The sequence below is a fragment of the Homalodisca vitripennis genome, unplaced genomic scaffold (genome assembly GCF_021130785.1).
Source record: "Homalodisca vitripennis isolate AUS2020 unplaced genomic scaffold, UT_GWSS_2.1 ScUCBcl_8801;HRSCAF=17059, whole genome shotgun sequence".
NCBI classification, from domain to species: domain Eukaryota; kingdom Metazoa; phylum Arthropoda; class Insecta; order Hemiptera; family Cicadellidae; genus Homalodisca; species Homalodisca vitripennis.
The window spans coordinates 80,571-100,480 of NW_025785025.1; the positions used below are offsets into that span (position 1 = coordinate 80,571).

Sequence of the window (19,910 nt, forward strand, 5' to 3'; positions counted from 1 at the left end):
AATGCCTAACCTAAAATACAATCACAAAGATACCTTTTTATTTTCTCAGTAGATCTCTTCCATTTTTCAGAGTTTCTCTTTCTCTCCGATCAAGGTTGAACAGGATTGACAGTGTTAGTTTGATTGTCCATTCCTTCGATGGTAAAAAATAACCTTAGTTGTTTTGTAAATAAATAACTATCACTATCACCAGTGTCCACTTGGGTGATGATGGGTAAATGTGCAATGGAACTATGGAACAAACAAGAAATACCTGTGGAGGAAACAGTCATGTTGGCCAACCAAACAACCTTTAAAACTAAAATATTTCTAAATTATATAAACCTATTCTGGTACTTTGGGATTATACCGACCACACCAGTATGAAGAACACAAAAATATAAATTTATAGAAAGAAACATGATAGAAAGAAAAAACAACTCTTTAATTACAAAAAACTTCTTTCATTAAACTTAGAACGTTATAAAACGATGTAGTTGAGTAACAGAACTAACATTCCATCAATCAACAAGCATTTCCAGGTATTGTGATCGGTATTGTTGTCGCTGTTATCTTATCTTTCTCGAGAATCCCGATTACTGCAGGCCGCGCGGCACCACATGATTATTTAAGTTTTTTTCACGGTACATAATTGCCTTTCCATTACAATTCAATTTATATTTCTGATCAGCCCCTCTAGAATTTTATATTTTACTGATAGGTACTATCTCGAGGGATGTTTTTCTTTCGTTGACATCAGCGCGGGGCAGTGCCGAAGCCCGCGCTGATGGCCGGAGGCACTCGCAATTTGGGTGGCGGAGTGTGATCAAGAATAAAAACAAGTTTTTTTGTGTTTTTTCAATAAAGAGTTTAGTTTTTGTTTGGTAATGTTTGTTTCTGTTGAATTTTTGTGTTTGGAGAAATGTAGGGGTAAAACACGGAAGTACAACAAAGCGACGTACCAGCTGAACGGGCGGCGAGACTCTGCAATCACGTTATCTCTAGACCGCTTGACTTTGACCTCTGTCTGAGGATGGGGCAGGCCCGTAGCTAGGCTGGGGCAACCGGGGCATTGCCCCGGGGCCCCCGGCCAGGGGGGGCCCCCAAATGAAGGTGGAAAAATTGAAAATGAAATTAAAGTTTATGTGAAATTTATTGATTACTGTAGGGTCGTAGGGATATTTCATCGAATCATCAAAATGTCTTTATAAAAAAATATTTAAATAGCTTTTCAATATAAAATAATGGACAGATATTGTTCTCACAGAGATTTCGTAACAAAAATAGACAGACTATCAATCAGCCTGTCAGTTGTTACGCAATTAAAGAAATGCAGTTTGCACTTTTAGTTCACCTTACTCCCCCATCCCCAACAGTAATAAACTCGTCCTGACGTCGACGTGACGTAGACGGCTCCGTCTGCCGACTGCCTCTGCCACAGCTGACAGACGACAGTGAGAGTGACTACGACTAGTGAGCTAGTGACAGACAGCCCGGATAAGGTTATGTTATGTTGATGGTAAACTAACACCAAAAACTGACGTTTTGGCGTTCGTCCGTTACTCGTTTGTTACGGTGTTAAAGTGTTATACAATTTGTATTCTTATTCTTGTATTTGTTAAAATGAAAAGAAGCTATCAAAGTGGGGCAAAGAAAAGGCAAGACAAGAAGAAAAGAGAAGAGGATGCTTCAAAGTGTTCTTCCACCCTATCTGCTTGGTTATGTCCTACTACTAGTACTACTACAACTAAAAGTACTAATGTCACATCTACATCTAGTACTGAAACTAGACCAATAATTGGTGAGTGGTTTGAATTTAGATACGGTATTTAGGCCTAATTAATTAGCTTGGCCAATAACTATATAATTAATATCTTAAAATTTAACTATGTTAAAATTAACTGTGTTAAAATTTAACTAGAGTTTGGATGTTTGATTGAGTTTAGACCACTGTGTCTGACTCAGACTGCAATCTATTCTAATCTAATAAGCAATGTTTGTTTGTGAATTTATCACTAGTCATATATAGGCTACATATTACCTACTATTGTGTAGTGGTCATTTAATTTTTTATGTGATTTTTATGATTCCTTTGGTTTCTACTTCTTTCTGTGTAGGTATTTTATTTGTTTATACATGCACAGCAGCACAGCATGAATATCTATCATAGTAATTTTATATCTTTTTGTGATAATATGATGTAAAAAATGCACCACACTCGCTTGCACATTCATTATTTATGAGGCCATGTATCTACTCTTTTTATATTTTTTTATATATTTTTTTATATATTTTTATATATTTTATATGTTTATTATATCTTTACAATGTTATTAAAATTGGCTTTAAATTATATGTTATATGTAACTTAATGTTATTTTGACTTGCTATTTTTTATTGCAGCCTCAGTCCCAGGAAATGAGATTGAAGAGGAAGTTACAGCTCAAGATAACGCTGAAGAAAGTATTGATGAAGAAGTAACATGCCTAGGGCTAGGGCATCAACAAGAAAATTGTGCCAAACCTCCAACAAGTCCTACGTCAAGCAGTGAACTGATCGGCGTAAATGATCAAGTAAGTAGACATGCCAAGTACAGAATACTTATATTATATTTTTCAACATAACAACATATGCTGTTTTATCGCCCTAAACATGGAATCCCTACGATAAAATATTCCATGGTTACATGGAAGTAAACAGTATTACTTCCATGTAAACATGGAATTACAGTAAGTCCCTATTGTTATGATCATGTTTGTAAGAAAAAAATACTAATGCATTGCAATCTACTTACAGGTGGAATGTAGCCGGACGAATAAAATTAATGAAACTTGTTTAAACACCGGAGAACCCCATTTTCCAGACCAGATCATCGATCCAGAGGTGAAAAAACGAATTATTGAATTAGGACTAGGACCCTATCAACCAGTTGGCCCATTTCCATATGATGGAAAACAAGGTAGGTCCTTTTCAGACAATTATTTTACCCTGAAGTCAAAGTCTGGGCTCAAACTGAAAAGAACTTGGTTGTGCTATTCGTCCAAATTGGATTGTGTTTATTGCCAACCTTGCTGGTTGTTTCCCGGACCTGTAGGAGGATGGGATTTAGGATTAAGGGACTGGAAACATTTGTCTGATCGCATAAAGACACATGAGAATTCACAGCACCATGCTGATTCCTGCTTGGTTTATGAGCAATGGCGACGTCATGGCTCAATAGACGATGCACTAGAAAAAGGTTTGAAGGAGGAGCGGAATTTTTGGAGGAAAGTTTTGAAGAGGGTCTTAGATGTCTCCCTTATGTTGGCAACCTTCCTTTTCGTGGAGACAGTTGGCATATCACTGATAGAAATAAAGGTAATTTTCTATCATTGATTGAATTGCTGTCAAAATATGACACTATCCTAGAAGATCTAATTACAAGGCCAAGTGGTACTGTTAATTATCTCAGTCCAACAATTCAGAATGAAATTATTTCTCTGATGGCTAGTGAAGTGCTTAGTGGAATTAAAGAAGAGCTTTTGAGTGCGCCTTTTTTCTCCATAATTTACGACACAACACAAGATGTAAGTAAAGTAGATCAGCTAAGCGAAGTTTTTCGCTATGTAAAGATTGACCATGACCAACTCGGAAGACCTTGTGAGTTGAGAATTTGTGAAACGTTTACATCTTTCACAGCAGTTACTGACCAAACCGCTTCGGGGCTAGAAGACGTCATCATAAAATCAATTTCAGAAAAAGGCCTTGACATAACAAAATGCAGAGGACAAGGATACGATGGTGCATCGGTCATGAGTGGTGTGTATAATGGAGTACAAAAGAGAATCCAAGAACTTGCACCCCATGCCTATTTCATTCACTGTGCCAGCCATAATTTGAATCTGGTTCTTAAAGATGCCGTTGAATGCAATCGAGAAATAGCACAATTTTTTGAGACGGTGCAAAATATTTACAGTTTTTTTGGCCACAGCATTGTTCGGTGGCAAGAACTAAAAGTCGTTTCTGGTTGTACAGAGAATCCGAAGGCTCCTGTTCCTAAAGACAAGGTAACATTAAAGACTTTAAACCCTACACGTTGGGCAGGGAGATATGAAGCTGTGTACGCTTTAAAGGAAAGGTTCGGTGATGTAATGAAAGCCTTAAATAAAATAATTTTGACAAGCAAAAAGCCAAAGGAAAGGAATGAAGCTGAGGGGCTCAAAAAAAGGTTAGAATCTTTTAGTTTTGTTTTGCTCTTGACTGTCCAGTGCAAAATATTAGGGGAAATAAACATTACCTCAAAATCCTTGCAAACGGAATCTATTGATTTAATGACAGCGTACGATCTCCTAGGCAATGCTTTATTGAAAGTAACCGAACTTCGTTGGTCCTTTGAAGAAGTCTGTAGTGAAGCAGAAGAAGTATGTTCAAAATGGGGGATTACGATTACCCATGAATTTATTGGCCAACGTGCAAGAAAGGTAAAAAAGCACTTTGATGAACTTTGTGAAGACCAAAGACTGACAGATCCTAAAAGCAATTTCAGAGTGACAATATTCTTCCCAATGGTTGATACTATAGTGTCACAAATTGACAACCGTTTTAAAGGCATGAAGCAAGTGATTGATGCCTATAAAATTGTTCACCCTTCTTTCCTGGCCTCATGTTCAGATGAAGAACTGCGTTGTGAAGCTGATAATTTTGTAAGCAGATTTTCAGATGATGTAACGCCATTGTTCAAAGCTCAGATTTTAACAGTAAGGAATGCTTTTCAATCCAAATTAAAGGATTTCAAAGAAGTAAAAGAAGTTGCAAATCTCCTACTCATTGAAAACAGTTCCCTAGCATCAACCTACCCGGATGTACTAACAGCATGCTTTATGTACCTCACAGTCCCTGTGACAGTAGCCAAAGCAGAGAGATCATTCTCAAAATTAAAACTCATCAAAAACTACCTGCGAAGCTCCATGTCCCAACAACGTCTCACTGATTTGGCTCTTTTGTCTATTGAAAATGACAGAGCCCGAAAAATAGATTTTGACCGAATTATTGATGTTTTTGCTAGTGTCAAGTCAAGAAGAAAGTCTTTTTAGTAAGTTCAGTTGCATTCTCACTATCAAACTAGTTGGGCAATTTTAAACTTGAGAATGAGTGGGTATTACCACCATTGATCATATATAATTAATGGTATTACCAGTATTACCATAAACACCATAAATAAATATACAATTTATTGTGTATTCAAAGGTATTACATAATTAATGATATTACTTGTATGTTTATCTACTAAACTACATTGCTTGGATGTAGGCCTAAGAAGAGACTAAAAAGTTTTAAGACATCAGCACTTATGTCTTTATTTATTTATTATCTATTGTGAATAAAATTTGAAAAAATAATTATGTTTTTCATTTTCCTTTCAGCACTATAAATAGAATACCAATCACAATGGTAAGCTGAAAAAATAATGGCTCTAAAAACCAAACTAATGGCACCAGGGCCAGGAGTCATACAAATTTGCATATAAAATCATTACCAGTTTATGACTTACCGTAGAAATTTGTAAACATAGTTTAAGCAAACAATTAAGTACGGTATTATAGATTTAATAAGAAAAAAAGGTAATAATAATAATAATAGGATAATAATAAAAAAATGCACATAAATTCTAAGCCTAAAGATCCAATTACTGTATGCTTATATCTATTAATTAAAAAAAGTGCGAAATATATAACAAAGGGGGGCCCCGAATGGACTTTCTGCCCCGGGGCCTCCAAGGGCCTAGCTACGGGCCTGGGATGGGGTGGGGTTTGCGATAAGACAATTCCTGTTTTATATTGACGAAATATTGTTCTACGCTAATCTAGTAATCAGTAGAAGCAACATGTCAAATAACGATTCATGTCTGGGTGTGGTCGGTATAATCCCAAACTACCCCTATTCTGAGTTTTATCACGAAAATACAGGAAGTAAACCGAGAAACTACAACTTGGATATGGTTCAATTTTGATCCAAAACAACCATTTAGCCATCTTTGCTAAATGGGGCAAGGTTCAACTGCCGCAAAACTAGACACAGTTTATATGATTCTGTTTGAAACAGCACAACTCAGGGTAAGACCCACTTTGAAACATGTAGTTTTTAATAGCAAATTTAAATGGGACAAGGACTTTTTTGAAACCAAACAATTTTTTTTAAATGTAGTCTTTTACTTGTATAATCCAAATCTGTGCATAACTCGAAACATGTTATTTCGTCGACAAGACCTATTTTGAAACTGGACTCTTAATACCGTATTCAACATTTTAAGTATTTGTAACATTGCTACCAACAATACTGTTTTAAAGGCATTAAACAAGTGATAAACTTTAGTTATACCATTGGTACAAAATACCGCACCAAAAATAATTATTATTACTTGTGGACTATTAATTAAAAGCTCATTTAGAAGCAGCACAAAAGTAATTTTTAAACTGACAGAGTTGATTGGTGGGAAAGAGCGGCAGTTTCAGGACTTGCCAGTTGAGAAAAATCTGAACATATTACATTAACATTACATATTTGCCTTAACAAAATTCAACTAACTCAACGTAATTATGTGAAATGCTTTGAAATCCATCTCGATAGGTGATTAACTTGGCGAACCATATTTAGATCAAACAATTACAGCTAAATACAAAGTTTTAAAAAATGTTTTGGTTCTTTGGAAGAAAATCACACCTATCTCCTGAAAGTAAATAATTGTTAACGAAAAAGTAGTTTTGAAACATATCTGGATATATGGCATTCAACTATGGGGTACTGCATCTTTATCGAATCTAAAACAATGAAACGTTCCCAATCCAAAGCGCTGATAACAATACTAAAAGCTCCATGCTTCGTTACAAAATGCGGAAATTCATACAGACACTGATTGATATATACATACAATTTTGATATATCAAAAAATCTAATCTAATCACTGGAATTTAATTCGTAGAGGAGGAGATAATTATCAAAGTTTAATTTACGCTACATAATTAAGCTTATAGGACATAAAAGTCACCTTGCACTAAATTTACTGGATATACTGGAATTTTGATGGATTACTGGAATAGTGAGCATGTGTATAGACTTAAAAGAATGACTTCCTTTATTTAATTGTACGCTTTTGAGTTCTTTATGTTGGTTAAGATCTTTGGACTCTAATCAACCACTGTTTTTACAAGTTACATCTACTACCGTTCACATTTTATTAAATAGATTGCAATAAATAAATAAATGTTAATAATTATTAATAGGTAATAAATATAAAAAAACTTACAGTCAGTGGTTTATGTGCCAGAACTGTTTCTCCTTATCTAAGAGCCGCGCCTTGTCACTTGAATGAAAATAGAAACTATTGTGATTAATAAGAGAATAACAGCAGTATCTATTGTGCTCTTGCTCGGTTACTAGATTATTATTGCCAAGTATGTTGTGTATAACTGACGTGATTTCGTGAATGGTGTTGAAAACGTTTGGTTCATAATATAAAGTATATAATTTTATATTATAACTTTTTAATATGCCTACTACAGTCTTTGATATTGAAAGCCTGTTATTTAGGCCCCAATGCAATACTCAACATCACTGCAACTTCCCAGTAGCCACCACAGGTACAATCTTCAGTCGCTTTTCAGTGTCGGATGTGTAGATAACCTAAAAATTTTTGTGGTGCGAGAGTTCAAATTCGTGTTGGATTTCGAGTATAGTGTATGGTTGCCGATTTCCCGTGACTAATTACCTTATACTTAGAGCCTTCTTATTGAACTTCTGTCTTCTTATGGTATTGTTGGGTAGTAAAATAATGTAATCTCACTTTCATTAATTTTACTTTAATAACTAACAATACAAGGCATTTATTTTACTAACATTTGCTTTTATATTTAAACACCTTAATAGATAGACAGTTGAGTTTTTTTGCTTGTCTCGGCTGGACCTGACATGTCTGAATCAGGTCTAGCCAACCCAGAGCAAGAGGTTATGAATGCCTCTGAGCTCGAAAGAGCGATTGAAAGTATCCTTACACCTAACATGGAAACAGATCATAATTACGGTCTAGTAAATACTAACACTAACGAAAATAATGTAAATGACTTAAAACGAAAAAGGCATGAAAGAGATCTAGATGAAAACGGTAAAACTACTAATGAGAGTAACATTAAGAAAATGTATACAAAAAGATATTACAAAGAAAATAACAAAGGACCTTTTGAAATCATCATTCAGCACAAGGAAAAGTCAAAGTTTAAACCCCTTTCAAATAAGCAAAATTATTAAGCAACATCACCATGATATTGATTTTATTGTTCGTGCAGGCAACAACTTGTCAGTGATGTGCAAAAATTACATTGCTGCAAACAATTTAATTGACTCTCAGTATCTGACTAACTTAAATGTATTTGTTCCCTCTATAAGAATACACTCGATTGGAGTCGTTTATGTCGAACCAGACATAACTGAACAAGAAATTTTGGACTAGGTAATTAATGAATATCCAATAGTACAAGTTCATAGGATTAAAAAGAGAAGAGTCAATAATGACTTAAAGAATACCCATTTTGCAAAAATTATTTTTGAGTCAGACAGCTTACCTGAATATATAAAACTCAACTATGTACGCATGAAGGTTGAGACCTTTGCTATTCCAGTAAAACAATGTTTTAGATGCTTTTCCTATGGTCACGTGGCTAGTTCACCTTGCAATAGAGAGAGGTTATGTAGGGATTGTGGAGATAAATTCCACTCAGAACCATGCACAAAACCCCTAAAATGTTTACATTGTTATGGCCCACATAGCAGCTCATCTAAGATCTGCCCAGAATTCAAAAGACAAAAACTCATTAAAAATCGGATGAGTTCGAACAAGGAAGATTATTTTAAGGCTAGTCTACACTACCCCATTACTTACAAAGCAACCCGAACCAATCAATTTAAAATACAATCCTATGCAGATACAGCTAAAACAAATTATGTAACTGATTATCCAGAATTACCCAACTTAACAAGTAATAGACAAATACACACTAATTTTAACAATAGGTTTTCACCTTTGAACGATTTGGAAGTAAATGATTACAACTCTGGCATAAACACGCACGTTTATAATACAAAACCTATATCTAGGGAAAATTCTACTAGTTACACTAGCAATAAGAACTACAGGCAACATACTAACAATAGATACAATACTTCCAAAAATACTTCCCCATCAGAAAATATAAGTAGTCATACCTCACTTTCAACAACAACTTCTGTAAATTTGACAAATACGGAAAACAAGGAACTGCTGGTAACTCGTTTACACGAGAAAATTAAGGAAATGAGAGGAAAATGTTTAAAAATTAACTATTCTAATGCTAACTTAGCAAAAAAAACAAGTTGATGAACTTTTCCTTACGTGGCTCTCAAGCGATAGCCTTAACTCCGGGAAAAATGCTAAAACCCCCAGATAAAGTAACCAAACCAGCCACTAGTAAAGGTACTAATATTAGCTATAACAGATAAAAAGTATGCAGAACTATCTTAACCTACTACAGTGGAATGCTAGGTCGCTAAAACCTAAATGGCCAGAGGCCATTCAATTATTTAATAAACAACAAATACATATAGGACTAATACAAGAATCATGGCTAACTGATAATGATACTTTAGTTGATAGTAATTACACCATACTTAGAGTAAATCGAGATGACAATTACGGTGGAGTAGCCGTAATTCTACATAAAACTATGTGGTATAAAACAACTTATGAGTACAGTGACAATTCTTTACAATTATTAACAATTCAAATACTTAACTTTTAAAGTACCCATAAATATATATAATGTATATTGTACGAACAAATATATACCTCCGATCCTTCTGGAGGGAAAGGATTTTTAATAATGATCATGGTTATACTATTATATGTGAGGGACATGAATGGTCACCACCCCCTTTGGAGTTTTCAAAAGGGCTAATTCTAGAGGGTAATGTTATTTTTGATGAATGCAGTAATTCGTCCTTTATTTGTATTTAACGATGGTAGGCCTACAACTCTACCAACATTATTTCACCAAGCTACTGCTATTGACCTGACTTGTTGTCTCGCCTAAATTGCACTCAATGTTGGTGAGTTGGGGAAATTAATAAAGATTCACTAGGAAGTAATCATCTTCCCAATTTTTAATTCAATTTGACGTGTCTAGCATAAGCAATGATAGCAACTTCGATTCTTATGTAAATAATTCAAACAAGTATAACTTTAAGAAAGCAGACTGGGGAAAATTCAATAAGGTAATAGAAGATAAGATTAATAATATTCTAAGATCACGGTTAAATATAGAAGTTGAATGCCTGTATGATATTATATTTTATGCCGCTGAGGTGGCTATACCCAAGTTCAAAAACCTGTAATAACCAAAAATACAACTTTAGGCCTAAGGCTTGGTGGACTGATGATTGCTCTCATGCAGTAGCACGCAGGAGATTAGCATTCACCACCTTTAAACATAATATGTCAGCCCTCAACTTACCACAATTTCCAAGTGGCACAAATGGAAGCTAGAGAAACAATAAAAAACGCAAAACGATTAGGTTGGATCCAAGTAATGTAATGTTATATAAGTGAACAAAAGTCCTCATCTCTTGCTTGGAATTTAGTGAATAAATTAAAGTCCAATAAAGTACCACAATTCAATCAGAATGAACTAGCCAATAATGAAAGTTTATGTCATAAATTTATGAAAAATATTGCATCAGATTATGTCCCAAATAAAAGAGAATTGATATTAGACCAGTCATCAACCAATAAATAGTAATAGCATCATTTTAGATGATAATTTTACTATAATGGAATTAGAAACTAGCAATATATTTCTAAGAAGAAGAGTACCTCCCCAGGTTTGGACGGTATAACCTATAAAATGATTAAACACTTACACCAAACGCACTACAAATTTCGTGTTGAACATATTCAATGATATTTGGAATGGCCATTTAGACATCCCACCAAAGTGGAAACAATTTCGAATTTTCGGACTCTTGAAAACCCATCAAAAGAAAAAATATGATGAATCCTCATATAGGCCTATATCGCTTATTCCTTGTATAGTTAAAATTCTCAACACTATGATTAAAAATAGGTTGGAGTTGGTTCACAGAAAAAATGAATATTATACCTGACACCCAATATGGCATTCGGAGGAAAAAAGGTTGTAATGATTATATCTTAACATTTTTAACTGAAATCCAGACTGCACTATCTTTTGAATGAGACACTAATAGCCACATCATTGGATATTTCGGGTGCATATGACAATGTTGACATTCCGACTTTATGTAATAAGATGCTTGAGTTTGGCTTTACCAATAAACTAGTTAAGTACTGCCACCAATGGTTATCTGATAGGACATTAATTTTAAATTGCTCAAATTCATTAATAAAAAGACATGTTTTATAAAGGCCTCCCTCAAGGAGTGTCCTAAGCCCTATATTGTTCTCAATTTATATGCACAGATTAATCATTATATTCCAAAACCAACCAAATCATTACAATATGCGGATGATGTTCTTATTTTATACATCTGGTAAAGATTGTGCTCAAACGCAATGTAATACTCAACATGCACTTGAATCACTCGAGGCATCTTTTAAACAATTACACTTACAATTTAATGGAGAAAAGAGTAAAGTTATAATTTTCTCAAGAAAGAAAAATGTTGGTTGCATAAAACTCTTAGTAGATGGTAGTTTTATTCCTGTTGTCGAACAATGCAAAATACTTGAATCATATTAGATAGTAAACTTACTTTAAGATCTCACATTGAGAATTTATAAGTAGGATTTGTTTAAAAGATATTGACATAATAAAATCTATCACATGTGGGAAAAAAAGGTGTTCACCCAGAACTGGCCTTAAAAGTATATAAAGGTCTTATAAAACCCAGACTTGACTATTGCAGTTTTATATTAAGTACGGCTTCAAAGAAGGATTTAAGAAAATTAGACTTTATATTCAAAATCTAGCCTTAAGAATTGCAATTGGGGCTATGAAGAGCACACCTATTATTGCTTTACAAGCTGAATGTAGAATAGGGCCACTAGATATAAGAAGACAAATGTTGACTGATAGGTTAGTTTATAAGATAAGAAGTAACAAGGACCATCCAGCCTGGTATAAACTAATGTACTTAAGGATGTTAACCTCAAACCTGGATTATTGGCGGAAGAAAAAACTTCCCTCATATATACAATCCTTGGAGAATAGACAACTATTTTGGAAGTCCTGAAAGGTACAGGGAGTTCAAAAGTGAACAGGATTTTGAAAAACCCCTGGTCAGAAGCAATGTAAAACTCACTTGCATTCACACGATTGGCAGAAATATAAGTAAAAGACAAAATAGCGAAATGGTTTTAAAACAATGCTTCCTAGCTAACAACATACCCTCTAACCAAAACTTTCCAAACAATCATTGTGTCAAAATATTTACTGATGGATCAAAGACCATTGAAGGCGCAGGTGCAGCCTTTTACATACCTGAGATGAATGTTAAATGTAAATATAAGCTAAATAAAGTATGTGTCAAACTATACGGGCAGAATTAATAGCAATATTAAAATCTATTGAATATTCAAATGACAACGATTTTGACCCATGTTATCATTTACAGCGACTCTCAAGCAGCTATAAGAGCACTAGAGAAAACAAGACGCGGTTTCAATGCTACTGATTGCTTAGCCCTCAGTGTTTTATATGAAGTACTGAAACAAGGACAAACATTTGTAATACATTGGGTTCCAGGACATTGTGGTATCTACATAATGAATATGTGGACAGATTAGCGAAAGAAGCTATAACTGATGGGCTTGACGTAGATATCAAGGTACCATTACTAGACCATAAATCATTGACGAGCAAACATAGCATTAGAAACAATTCAAGCAACTCTTCACCGCTAGTGCAACAGGTAGATGGTATAAGAAAATAGTTACTGTACCTCCTAAACAACCTTGGTTTAGAACATTAAGATAAGTAGATTTGGTATAATAAGTATATGTAGGCTAAGGTTCGGTCATGCCAGAAATAACAGTAGATTATATTGGATGAAACTATATTTTACATCATTGTGCCTAAATTGCACCTTAGGTGTTGAAGATACACTGGATCATCTAATTCTAGTTTGCCCAAAGCACGAATATATTCGACAACAAACCTTTTTTCATATTAAGGGGAGCGGGTCGTTCCTATCCCGCGCATGTTAAATTTACAAACTTTAGGTACATGTATTGTCAAAACTAAGTAAGTTACAACCTTCAAATTTTTTGTAGGCAAAGAGTACTCCTTTATAAACATCTCTTGCAACTTTAGTAAAAAAAAATCTTTAAAAAAAAATTTTTTAGGAATTTTTAAATATTGTGTGTAAAAAAATTATTTTTTATACCAAAAATTTTTTTTTCTCATTTGTTTTTTTAGATAGAATGATAAAAGATGCAACACCATTTGGAATTGCACTGTTCTATATGCATACCAAATTTCAATTCTCTAGCATTTATAGTTTTTGAGATACATGTACCTTTGAAAAAAACCAAGTTTCCGGGAAATGTCCGGGTAAAGGCAAAAATGACTGCTAAACTAACCTTTTGCTGCTAAAACATCCCAGCTCCGTACTCATGGGTCATCTGGGTCTTCATTTTCCTCTTCTAATGCAAGTTTTCTTTTCCTCCTAGCAACTCTAGCCTCCTTGGTCATGTCTAAAGCAGATTTTTCTGCCTTTTTCAATCGTATTGTATCAAAATTTCGCAATGCGGCAACAGACTTCTCGCTCAGTTTGATTCCTAGCTTGTTATAACACATCCAATTTGCTGGTGAATCCATTATTAAAAGTTAAAACTGCATCATATATGCCAAGTTTTAGAGTGTTTTAGCCTTACAAAAACATTTTTAGGCACCTTAGACCAGACGGCATTGTTGAAACTTTCGTTTTCTGGTTTTGAGTCTTTTGGTCAAGGCATTTTTTTAGAAGATCCGGATTGGCTAAATCTCTATAAATTTTGTTTGATCTGTACCATCACTTCATATGGCAAATTGTGTGAACTTATGGCTGAAAGTCTGATGTAGGGTTTCGGCTTTATTATAACCGCACCACGACTCCGGCCCCTTTGGACATACGCCATGTTGCGGAGTGTCATCATTCGATATTTTGTGGAAATAAGTTGCCCACACATTTTTAAACATTTGTTGAAGATCTGATCCACCTCTTTTTATAGCTAGGCCATAATATTCTTGCAGCTTGTCTAAGTCATTATTTGTTAGCCTATTTCTTGCCCCCTATTGCTCTATTATCTTTTTAGTTTTGTTTTTCCCCAACCGTTTCTTCAATTCCCTTAGTCTGCTCCCCATTCTCTTCTTGACATGATTGACGCATTCCAGTTTTCTTACTTCTACTTCATCTCCATATGGCTTATCGTCAACTACCTTTTTAAAAACCATTGCTGTCACCATCTCCTAAGTATCGTACATACCGTACATTTCGATCTCTGGACTTTCGGAAAACATCTAGGGCACCCGCAACTTCCATGCCGCCACTTGACCCTTCGTAGTTTTTGGAACATATATGATCAGGTACTATTTTTTTTTATTTTTAATGTACAGTGCAGATTTGACAGTATTTGGACATTATGGAAACATCCAACACCTTGCCAGTATCTAATGATGTTACGCTGACAACCCCATTCAGTGACTTGTGTCCCCTCCTTTGCCAAGACCCATCTAAACAAACCGTCAAATCTCTTTTTTGACGTTTTCTTCACACTCATTTACAGACACAGCTTCCTCAATTGCCTGCTTCATACTTTCACTAGCACAATTTTCAACAGCCTGATATATTATGTTACTACAAGGTCCTATTTTTTGAGGTGGTAAAGGTAAGTCTAATAATGAACACAGAATGTTACCTGCACTGATACCTTTTCCGATCGTTCTCATGCCGTAAATAAATTTCAAGTTTACCTCATATTTTCCATTCTCATTTTTTTTAGAGTTTGTAAAAATTAGTTGATTCCAAACAAACACAACATTTCAGTTCAATATTCACAGCCAATCCAAATCTTTTTCTTATCCGTAGTACAAAGTTCTATGCAGTCTTCGCTATCGCAGAATTTACATTTTACAAATTTTTTTTAATTGCTCACTAAATAAACTAAGATCCAAAATAACACTACCCATTCCAGTTCCTTCATAATTGTCATATTTATCAAACGACAGTTTTTAGAAGCCAGAGCTAATGTTTGCATTAGTAGTAGGCCTAGGGCTAGGGGCTAGCAGAATCTGTTTGGGTAGGCCTAGATTTAGAGTCCAACTTACGGTACTTGTTTCCTCTAAACTCACGTTTAGATTTAGTTTTGTAAACTAACCTTTGCTCTTGGCATGGTTATAAGAAGTTGTAAAACACTTCAAGAAACAATACACACTCCTAATCTACCACTAACTATGAAATAAAGTGCAACACTTTTAGTAAAACACAATTATCCGACACAAACACATATAACATAACCTCCTAAGCATATCAAAAACAAATAAAGCAATATTCTTTCTGTCATCTTGTATTCCAGTTGTCAGTACCAGGTTGACCAACAGAGCAAAGCCATAACATACTTATAACTAACACACATGATATATATGATTGTGTCAGCCAACATCTTACGAACTGCTGCAAAAAACTAGTGAACATCTTTTGTTTGTGAATTTTTTTTGGTAATTTTATAAAATTTATTTGAGCATTAATACTTACATATTTTTAAAATACACACTTTAAACTATTAAAAAATGCAATAAAAAAATTTTTCTAATTTTTTTTTAATTTTCATCGACCTGCTCCCCTTAAAAATAAAATGCGGTAAGTATCTCCACAGTTTAACAGACATTCTACGCACAAATGATTTAGATGTTTATAATGAGATAATTTCATACATTAAAAACTGCTAAAATAAATCCATGACTACTAATACAAAAACATACACTGTTCAGCCATAAATGTTGCAATTCCCTGGGTGCTAAAATCCGTGGTCCACCTTTTCGGATTAGAAATGCCTGATCGGCCCCAGGCGAGAAGATGCCTAAAACCAAACCCCTAATCTTCCTATGCATTAAAAATCCCTTCTTTAAAAAACTTTTTCCAACTCTATCTTTAGACTAACAATAACACTTTGTGAACAAATAAACATAAATGTAATCCATTAACCAATAACAAAAATATAGCATTTATAACCCTCAAAGGATCTGGAAAGAAAGAATCGGCAACCACAACACACTTAAAATATATGCAATAGTTCAGTGAATATTGAGAAATCAAGTGTACGTCGCGGCTTCGTGGAATTTCCAAAGCCTAAAAGAGAAAGAAAAAAAAAAAAAAACAGGTACAATCTTATCACTGTACTTAAACACTCGGGTCTCGTCTCAAGTCAAAAACAAATCTGGCCCTGAGACAGACGAATAAGCGTAAATTTAATGACTATGACTCTTGACAGACGAGAGAGAGTGCACTCATTAATTCGTTGTAGTTCTTATCAATTAATCAATTATTTGTGTTTGTGGTCGGTCACTGGTTAGTGCTATCTAAAAGGTGTTAAGAGCAGTAGGGTAGATTGAGACAAATAGGTAGCGCTTGTTTAAAACATTTTGAAAATGTTTTACTTTATTGGAAATGAATAAACTAGGGTCTAGGGAGAGTCTAATGTGTAATAAACTATCCAACAATAATATAAAATTAATATTATTGCTATAAAATTAGTATTCTAGATATATTACTTATCAAAAGTCAAGGAACATAACCTTAATTGATAACAAATTAGGTCTTTACGTCTATGTCCAACAGGTTTCACTCTGATATCGACAGAGTAAATACATCTTACCGACATGGAATGCTCTCTTATTGAAAGGACTGATCAAAAATGGAAAGATGAGGAATAGGATAGCAAAGATATGATTGATATACTACATAAGTATTTGCTTGGCTTCTAACTATAGTTGGGGAATCGTCTATTGTAAATACAAAAATAAATTGGTTAATATAACTTAATAGAATTTTGAGTAACAGTATTACCTATATCAATAAATTTCAAAGAATAGGATTTTTGTTAATGTTTGTTATATTTGTTGTAGCCTAGACTTTATAGGCTACTGAATTGTCAATTTATTTTACATATCAGTAACACTACATCTTTTGAAGTCCCATAAATGAGATCTTACATTTTTGTAAAGTTGCAGCTTTAAAACACTGTAAAATATTTTCACATCTCTCGGAAAAATATTCAACTCTCGGAAAAATATTCAAATAAAGTAATTATATAAATTGAACAACTTTTCTTACTATACAAATTTTTTAAATACTCTTTTTCAACTGATTTTCATTCAAATATAAAATATTTCCAACGAACGGTTTGAGTTATTGAAATATTAATGATATTATAATTAATTGACATACTACATAATCTAATTATTCTACTTTAATATTTTAATAATTGTTGGTTGCAGTATAATAAGTAGCCACCATCACAATCAAATCACTACTATAGGTTCTCGAAATTTACCCATTCCAAAACTATGCTGTTATACTTTCAGAAATAAGAAACTCTTTATTGCAATATCTTTGAGAAATGTCTAGCGCCAATTTACAATAATTTCATGTCTGTAATATTTACAATAATAATGTTTGCACAAGATTACATGTAGTTGTGTATAAAGTTGAAATGCAAGGTTTATTTTTTTTATCTTCTCAGTGCAGGTGTTCTTCCAGTGTGTAGAAGGGTCTTGAAGTCAGCCATTCATTCAGCGATTTCTTTAGTTTCTTTCCTGTGACAATCTTCATTTCTGCCGAAGTAGGTTGAACAGCTTCTGGCCTGCATATGCCAGTTTCTTTTGGGACTGCATGAGATGGTGATAGATGGTAGTCTGCAGCATGTCTGTTACAGTAGTCATGGAGGTTGTCTGCTCGAGGTAAGTTTTTCCCATCAATAAGTATTATAACATCCTGGATATAGAGGGATATCACGGTCATAATTCTGAGCCCTGTAAAAGATCCTCTGCAGGTGTCTTTTGGACGTAGGCAATTTAGGATCTTCATCGCTTGCTTCTGAAGACGCAGAATTCTTTGCAGATTCCCTTGAGATTTTCTTCCCCAGATAGCTATGCTGTATTGTATATATGTTTCAAATACGGCAAAGTATGATGAGTTTGTTGTTGCAATGTTGCTGTGGCTTTTATTCGTTGTAAGATGGAAAGGCTTGTATTCAAATTCTTACACAGCACGTCAACATGGTATGTCTGACATATTTTCATCAATAGTTACTCCTAGAAATTTGGCCTGTGGTTTCATTTTAACTTCTGGAATGGTTGCAACTTGGTTTCGTCTTCTGCCAAATGCTAACTGGTTTGTCTTTTATGTATTAACCACTAGGTCATTTGTGTGGCAGTATTGGTAAGCCATATTCAATGGTATATATGAGCTTACTGCCAGTTGTCAGCAGAATTCCCTGAAGGCAGAAGGGTGGTGTCATCTGCATACATAAGTGTATGATAGAGTCCGTTCAGGTATTGTGACATGTCGTTTGTGAATAAGATAAACACCACAGGGCCAAGAACAGATCCTTGAGGTACACCTCTGGTTATAGCAAGTGGCTTGGATCTTATAGTATGAGTTAATCCTCTTTCGATACGTTTGACTTCAGTCAATTGGCTGCATTCTTCAAGGTAGTTCCTAAACCAGTTTAGAGCAGGACCTCTGATACCCAGGTTGTCAAGTTTGTTTAAAATTAAGTTATTGCCAAGGCAATCAAATGTCTTGCTAAAATCAAGCATAATACCTGTGACTAATTCTTCTTCTTCAAGGTGGTAAATTATAAACTCGGCAAGTCAATTATTGCAGTAGTAGTTGATCGTCCTTTTAATAAACCATGTTGTCTTGTCATCAGTAACTTATGTCGCTCACAATGGTCCTTCAATATTGTAAGTATAACTCATTCAGTCACTTTGGAGAAGGTTGAGATGAGCAAGATTGGTCAGTAGTTACTGGCTTGCTTTGGACTTTCGCTTTTGAACTCAGGATATCCTTGGGCCAGTTTTAAGGCCATTGGGAATTTGCCTGATCTTAGTGACATATTGATTATGAAAATCAGAGGTGATATAAGAGTTTCACAGCATTGTTGTAATAACTTGGATGAGACTCCGTCCACTCCTGAAGAGGTTTTGGACTTGAAGCTCTTGATTATACTTTGAAATTCCAAAACAACAATTGTGGTAGATGTTTAGTTTCTATTTCTTGAATTAGAGCTATGTCATTGTGTCGGACAGGTGTTGGAAAGCCTGGAGTCGATTATTGTCATATTTATCCCAAAGCTTTCAGCACAACCATTTGTAAAATATGCAAAGTTTTTTTCCACTGAAGGCATTTCTGTTGACTTGGATAATACCTCATCAACTGATCGTGCCTATCGATGCCACTCATGTACTCATACTTAATTATAGGCAGAGATCTCAACTTTTTTGACCCTTTGTGTTTTAAGGTGACATTCAAGTAATTCTCAAATTGATTGGAGGTATGTTTAGTTTCCTCTTAACCAAGGACGTAGCCAACAAGGGAGTCAAAGGTACCAGACCCCACTCCCCCAAAATTTTCCTTTTATTATTTTTTTATTATTTAGTTTGGAGTTTTAGGTTAGAGTTTTATTTAGAGTTATTTTCCCTTTAACAATAGCCGGGAGATCAAATCTGTCTGCATGCAATGTGGTGGTGATGGAAATCTTTTTCTAAAATAGATTTTTACAAACTTATTTATGTTGAGGTAAAATAATTGTAAATAAAATAATACATTTTAGGGCATTATTTTACATTCAAATCACAAAACAAACGATATATTTTGAACTCACCAACTAATACACAAATACGAAGAAG

The 19,910-nt window shown here is 34.4% G+C and overlaps 1 protein-coding gene across 2 annotated transcripts; it reads left to right on the forward strand.

Moving 5' to 3' along the window:
• The first annotated feature begins 1,024 nt into the window (after nucleotides 1–1,024).
• On the forward strand, nucleotides 1,025–5,084 carry LOC124374528 (zinc finger MYM-type protein 1-like). 2 transcript variants are annotated; one of them, XM_046832732.1, is made up of 3 exons: nucleotides 1,025–1,780; nucleotides 2,383–2,552; nucleotides 2,776–4,172. In XM_046832732.1, exons 1-3 carry the CDS (start codon nucleotides 1,603–1,605, stop codon nucleotides 3,352–3,354), a joined length of 927 nt encoding a protein of 308 aa, XP_046688688.1. In that variant the 5' UTR covers nucleotides 1,025–1,602; the 3' UTR covers nucleotides 3,355–4,172. The 2 variants fall into 2 exon arrangements, with proteins under 2 accessions (XP_046688688.1, XP_046688686.1); XM_046832730.1 differs by having other exon boundaries at nucleotides 2,383–5,084.
• The last annotated feature ends 14,826 nt before the right edge of the window (nucleotides 5,085–19,910 follow it).

Excerpts from the sequence above, each read along its gene's own strand:
- LOC124374528 (XM_046832730.1), top strand. The coding sequence starts at position 3,177 with ATGGCGACGTCATGGCTCAATAGACGATGCACTAGAAAAAGGTTTGAA.